A 6,972-nucleotide genomic window follows, 5' to 3' on the forward strand; every position below is an offset into this window, starting at 1 on the left:
GACCTAGCTTTGTCAGTGTACGCACTACAGCCATGTCCCTCTGATGTAAGTGCCCTAATACACCGACATCATAACTCCACCCCCGTGAGAGGCGTAGGGCTTTTGTCAGGGTAGTTAGGGCAAGGCAGTGTCCGTGTAGACACTGTGCTCCTTACAACAGCTGTTGGCTGCTTTTTCAGTTTAAAGCTGGGCAGTTGACTGCCCCTGGCTCCCTGCTCTGAGCCAGGCTGTGCCTGCCCGGCTCCCTGCTCAGGGAAGTGTGAAGCCCAAGTGGCTGCCCCCCGCTCCTGGTTGGGAATGGGGAGGCGTGAAGCCCGAGTGGCTGCCCCCTGGTCCTGGCTGGGGTTGGGGAGGCGAGAAGCCCAGGTGACTGCCCCCTGATCCTGGTGGGGATTGGGGAGGCGAGAAGCCCAGGTGGCTGTCTCCCCAATCCCAGCAGGGAGCCAAGAAGCCCAGGCGACTGGCCCCTGCTCCCAGTTGGGGGTTGGGAGCCTGGGGAGCTGGCTCCCAGCAGGGAGCTGAGAGCCTTGGCTCTCAGCCCCTCTGCAGTCGGTGGAAGTGCTCCTGGTGAGGACATGCATCACTGACAGAAGGAGGGTAGTGTGGACATCAGCCACTGCAGTAATTACATAGGTCGGCTTAAGTCTGTAGTGTAGACATGCCCTTATTCACCTGGTGTACATGTGATGGATCTAAAACACATGGGTTTGCTGCTAGTGTTGCTTGGGCATTTACTCTTTGTTTTATTCCTCTCTCTCTTTCTCATTTGTTTCTCTCTCCAGCTCTGGCCTGCCCGGCCAACAGCCACTATGAGCTGTGCACTAGATCCTGCGATTTCACCTGCGCTGGCTTGTCCACCCCTGCCCAGTGCACCGGGAAGTGTTTTGAAGGCTGCCAGTGTGACGTGGGCTACGTGGCTGACGGGGAGGGGTGCGTGTCCGTGGATGGGTGCGGCTGTGTGCACGATGGACACTACATCAGGGTGGGTGCTGGTGTATCGGGGTGTGAAGTTTCTCAGGCCGGCTGCTGCCCTTGCTACCTGCTGACCTGACTGAAACAGGAGGAGGAGGGAGAGGAGCTGAGTTGAGGACACAAGGGGTCCCACTGAAAAAACAAAGAGGGTGTGGTACTTCCCTAAGCTCCACCCACAGAATAAGCTCCACCCACGAGTCACTACTTGGGTTGTACAGACCTTCAAAGTATGAGCTGGTTCCTTGCAGCAGCTGGGGGCAGGAACTGGGAAAAGCACACAGACCTCTGAAATTCCTACTATGGAACTAATTGCATCTGGCTATTTCTAGCTCTGACCTAATGAATTGACAGCTTCTTTCAACATCAGAGGGTTGCAATCCACCAACAGTATGGCTGAATTTTGTCCTTTACATCTGGAAATTTGTGGAGCACTAGTGGTCTTGCAACTAGAGCTGGGTGAATTTTTGCCCCAGACCTTTTGCCCCCCCCCCACACCAGAGAAAAATGCAGATTCAGTGACACCAAATTGTTTTGCGAATTTGTGTTGGTTTAGTTGAATTATTTCAGCCAAAAAACAACCTGACAAAAAATTCAGAAAAAATCCAAGTGTTTCGTTTCAACATTTTTTAAATGGAACATTTTGATTTTTCGGTTTGGTTTTCTCTTTTAAAATAAAATTAAAGGAAATTTTGAAACCAAGTTCATTTGAACCAAAAAAAAAAAGGGGAAAGTTTTGTTTCAGTGTTGAGCATTCTCAAACACTTGTGGTTGTTTTTGTTAATAAAATTAAAGGAAATCTTGAAACCAGTGGCTTGCGACGCCTTTTGTAGTGAGGAATGCAGGAACTTTTTAATTGAATAAATTCGGCACTAAACTTTCCATCCTGATGAAGAATTCCTGCCACTGGCTCTGTCCTATCGTGGGTAATTCAATTCTATGCTTCATGCTGTTGGTCGTCCAACCTTTCTAGTGATGTCCCCCAAAAGTGCCTCCTCCATATGGAATCACCTCGCACGGGTGGTGCGTGTGAGGTCACACTGTGCAGAGATTAGACGCTGCTTTGCTGTAGAATGTGTGGTTGTGGGCTGGACGGAACAGTCCCCTGTAGGCTGGATCCATCCCATGGGCTGTCTGTTGGACCAGGTTTTTTGTGAATTCTGGGCCATGCTACTGTTTGAACCAACCGCAAATGTTTTAAAAGGGTCAGCTGTGAAAGAAAACAATTTGGGTTTTTTTTTGGTTCAAATCAGCTTTTCTGTTTCAAAATTTCCTTCAATTGTATGAATAGAGCCAGTCTCGAGGGTGTAAAAATGATGGACCTTGAAACAAAACATTTTGATTTTGTTGAAACAAAATAGTGGGTTTGACCCAAAACTATCTTTTTTGGACTTTGAAATGCGCTGAAAGTTTTGACAAACTTCATTTTCAGTTTGACCTGAAACAATTTCTTTTGGAGTTGCCAGCAAGGCAAAAAAATTGCTGTTCACACAGTTTACTCGTGTCTTTGCTGCTGTTTTCTAGTTGCTTGCTGGTCACTCTGGGGGTGTTTGGATACCACTGGTTCCAGGGATGTTGAGACTTGACTCCCTTAAGCTGAAAGATGAAGGGAGAGACAAGAAGCTGCTTGAGAGGCTGGAAGTGGGCACCTGAAATCAGGCCTCTCCCGGCCGATCTGGGCAGTCTGTCTTGGCATTATCAGTGCTTCTGCATCTGTTCTTAGCAGGGTTCCCTCAGCTGCCCGCGTCAGGGGTTTTGGGGAGGGAGATATGGCTGCTTCCCGCCACTGATATGGAAACTTGATTCTCTCTCCAGTGAAAATTTAACGGAGTTGTTTGGGAATTTCCCTGCAGGCTGGGGAGAGCGTCATCTCCGGTGACTGCTCTGAGACGTGCACCTGCCATGCCACAGCTGGGCTCGTCTGCGAGCCACACAGCTGCCCTGCTGGAGAGGCCTGTGCGCTCCAGGATGGGGTGCGCGGCTGCGTGAAGCGGGAAGGCCGGTGCACGCTGCTCCCCGGAGCCCGGCTCACCTCCTTCGACGGCACCTCAGGGAAGGTCCTTGACAGTGGGGCCTATGAGGTGGCTTCACTCTGCAACGGCAGCGCCCCCTCCTGGTTCAGGGTGGTGGTAGAGGTCCAGCAGTGCAGCAACGGGGGAGTGGTGGCTGGTGCAGCCATCTACGTCTTCTTCCAGGAGGCTTTTGTCGTTGTCAAGAGGAACAAGGAGACGTGGGTAAGAGGGGACTGGGTCAGAACTGGGGCTGAGACACAGGGGAGAGATTCCTTCTATTAGAGCCATGCTCTAACTAAATAATAAAATCCAGGAGTCCTGGCTTCCAGCCCCTCCCCACCTGCTGCTCTAACCCACTAGACCCCACTCCCCTCCCCGAGCTGGGGACAGAACCCAGAACCTTGGCTCTCAGCCCCCCCTGCTCTAACCCACTAGACCCCACTCCCCTCCAAGAGCAGGGGACAGAACCCAGGAGTCCTGGCTGTCAAACCCTCCTCACCCCACTCCTCTAACCTACTAGAACCCACTCTGCACAGACCCAAGATGTCCATTGCCCCTCCTGTTGTGCATGGACATAACAGTTTTTTACAGTTATTGTAGACAGAGCTGCTGGGAATTAAAATCGTGGGAATATTGAACATCCACTTGAAGCCATTTTTGTGCTGCCTGTTTTGGAAATGGGCCAGGTTTTTACTGACATTTTTCACCGATTTATCAAATTGTTTCTATGCCAAAACGGGTCATTTTCCGAATGGGAAGGGAGAGGAATTCCACACACCGATGGAGCCAGCTGATTCTGTTGCCCTGCGACGTGGCCCATGGACTCCAGGCCCCGCTGCCCTGCGATGTTGTCACTCAGTCTCACTCACCCCCATGTCTTCCTGTCCTCCCTGTCTGTGTGTTCCAGGTGAACGGGCACCCGGTGCCGCTCCCGGTGAAGATCTCCAATGTGTCTGTGAGCGAATCTCAGGGTGGCGTGGCCGTGGTCCAGGCCTTGGGACTGCAGGTTCTGTTCAGTCCCAGTGGGGAGGTGTTGCTGAGAGTCGGCGAGAGTCTGGCTAACAAGCTGTGCGCACCCTGTGGGAACTTCAACGGCGACGTCTCTGATGACCTGCGGCTGCCCAGCGGGGCAGTTACAGGGAACCTCGCGGAGGTCGTTGCTGCCTGGAAGGCCAGAGACTTCTCCGGGTGGTGAGTGGCTCTGCAGACAGCCTGTTCTGGCATCCTCAACACCCCATTCTGCGTGTCCAGAGGATGCCCAGATCCCATTGATTTTCAGACCCACACCCGACTTGGTCCCAACCTCTCTCTCAAGCCATCTAGCCAGCATGGCTTCCCACTACATCTCAGCTCTAGTTATCGGTACTCTGGTAGTGGTGGCCCACTGCAGAGCTCACTTCCGGGATCCCTAGCAGTGTTGCCCCCAATCCCGCTGGGTGGGGTTTGCGTTTCATTTTGGCTTTCTCTTTGTCACCGGGTCAGGCACCTCCTGCGATTGCAGGAGTTGCAGGTGCCTCCCGCTGCCAGCAACACAGACCTCCTGCCACATAGCAAGAGAGGCTCCCTGCCCCAGTGTCTCTAACTAGACAAAGGGAAGGATGATCATGCCTGTTTCACAGGTGGGGAAATAGAGGTCCAGAAATCGTGATTTACAACATAGCCCAGAACAGGAGCGGAGACACTGCTGTAGCATTTCAGAACCTAGGAAGCCTGTTTCCCAGCTGGGAACTGAAACAAGATCTCCCATATCAGAATGCTTTAATTACAAGGCCACTGTGTGTGGATGGGATGAGCCTTGTGTAAAAATTAGGATAGGTTGAAAAATTTCCACCAAAACTTATTTGAAAAATTGGGGTTGTGTTGAAACTATTTAATCACACACACACACACACACACACACACACACACACACACATACATACACACACACACATGCATTCTCTCTCTCTCTCTCTCTCTCTCTCTCTTTCTCGAAGTGTCCGTTTGCCAACATGTCACCCTACTAGCCCCCATCTCCTACCATAGCGGAGGACGGTGATGCTACTATGGGGCAGCTCATCTCTGTGGGGAAAGGAGGCCCCTTTGAGATGGAGGTTCTCTCTGGGTGGTGGTGGTGTAGACAGGGCTGCAGGTTGCCTGGAACTCCTGGACAGCTTGGCTCTACGTCTTACTGGTAGAGCAATCGATATTCTACATGGGGTAGTATGCTAGCCCTAGCCCAAGCCCTCCAGGGATAGATAGAGCAGCTGTCGCAGGAGCCACAGATGTCCAAGTATTTTGATGTCCTCAGCAAAGGGTCCCCCGCATAGGGGCAGAGTTTATTCTAGTCTTGTGAAGGCCAAAAGTATAATTGGGTTCAAAAAGAACTAGAGAAGGTCATGGTGGATAGCCATTGATGGACCTATTAGCCAAGATGGCCAGGAACATAAGCCTTAAGCCTCCAAATGCCAGAACCTGGGACTGGACAACAGGGATGGATCACTCAAAAATGCCCCATTCTTTTCATTCCCTCTGGTGCATTAGCCCATCAGAGGTAGGCTGCTGGGCTGGCTGGACCATTGGTCTGATGCAGTGTGGCCACTTTTATCTTCTACAGCTGGGTGAAGCTTTTTGCTTGAAATTTTTGGCACCAAAAAAATGCAGATTGAGCAACACTGAAAGTTTTGACTTTGCTGAATTGTTTGTGTATGTAAAAACCTTTTACAATTCTGCTGAATCAAAACATTGTTTTGACAGTTTTTGAAACAAAAAGGTTTTATTTTACTTCCAAAGGGACTTTTCCCGGTCTCCTTTACTTGCATTACATTTAAAATGTGGCCACAGACTGTTCTGATTCGGTCAAAACACGTTGCGTTCCAGCTGACACCAATTTTGAGTTTTCAGTTTGCTGAGAGCTTGAACATTTTTGCTCAGACCCAAAATGAATTTTTGGCCTGCGAACCCCCCCACAATCCAGCAGTGGCCCAGCTCTAGTTCACATGTGTTTTTGATCAATGTGAATGCTAATTACTGTTGTCTCTTTTAGCAAAGAATAGCTCCACCTGAAACAGTCCAAGATCAGCGCTGCACCTACACTGGACTCTGCGCATTGTCTAAACAATTGCTAACCACCCCAAGGTACTTGTGATACCTCAGGGCCAGTTGTAAGACACTGTGATATCAGTCTGTCTCTAGAGCAATAAACCCTTGCAATCCTTTCAATGCCGTCTTCCAGCTTCATTGTCTCACCCTGTGTTCGTGTTACCTTGTTTTTAGCAAGGTAGAGCATTTCAGAGCCAAAGGGGGGTTAGCAAATTGTGATTTCATAGGCAAGGCCAGATGATTGTAGTCATCTACACACACTGGCCTCCTGCATAAAACAGGACTTCACTGAATTTAATTCCTGCATGAATTAATAGAACGAGAGCAGATCTCTTTGAAAGAGCATCCAATCTTGATTTAAAAGTGATTGGAGAATTCCCCTTGACCCCTGGTAAGATGTTCCCCTGGTTAGTTACCCTCCCATTAAACATTTTGTGCCTTACTTCTGAACTTGTCAGCTTCTATCCATTGGACTTGTTAGGCCTCGATTTGTGAGATTGAAGAACCTTTACCAAGCTTCTACTCCAGCACACAATAGAGTCCTAGACAGATCAGAACCCAGCTATGTCTGAATAGGGCCAGCCACACTGGTACCTATCCTACTGAGCCCACGGTATAAATAAGTGATCATTTCACCTATGGGAAACCAAGACAGAGTTCCTGATTCTCAGATAAGCAGCAGCATGAAGTCACCTTGACTGAAGGAAGCCCCAGGGTAGATCTGGGATTCAAACCAGCATATCCCACTGCCTTTCAGTCCAAAGCCATCTCGAGGCACTGCTAGGACAACTGTCACTAGCTGTCCAGGCTACAGTGCTTGCAGGAAGAAACTGATGGATGTTTTTAGAAGGTAATCGTTGGGTTTTTGTACCAGGCCCTGTTTTTCCATTGACCAAGCATAGTAAGGCCC

General features: G+C 49.9%; 1 protein-coding gene across 1 annotated transcript in view; it reads left to right on the forward strand.

Annotated features, from left to right (window-relative positions):
- The window catches only part of LOC144279943 (IgGFc-binding protein-like), a 54,270-nt gene extending 50,094 nt beyond the window's left edge, over nt 1-4,176 (forward strand). The window contains 3 exon segments of the mRNA XM_077841647.1: nt 783-982; nt 2,823-3,203; nt 3,889-4,176. Of these exon segments, the coding sequence (XP_077697773.1) occupies nt 783-982; nt 2,823-3,203; nt 3,889-4,176 (869 nt within the window).
- Nucleotides 4,177-6,972: the final 2,796 nt, after the last annotated feature.

The sequence above is a fragment of the Eretmochelys imbricata genome, chromosome 24 (assembly GCF_965152235.1).
Source record: "Eretmochelys imbricata isolate rEreImb1 chromosome 24, rEreImb1.hap1, whole genome shotgun sequence".
Classification (NCBI taxonomy): domain Eukaryota; kingdom Metazoa; phylum Chordata; order Testudines; family Cheloniidae; genus Eretmochelys; species Eretmochelys imbricata.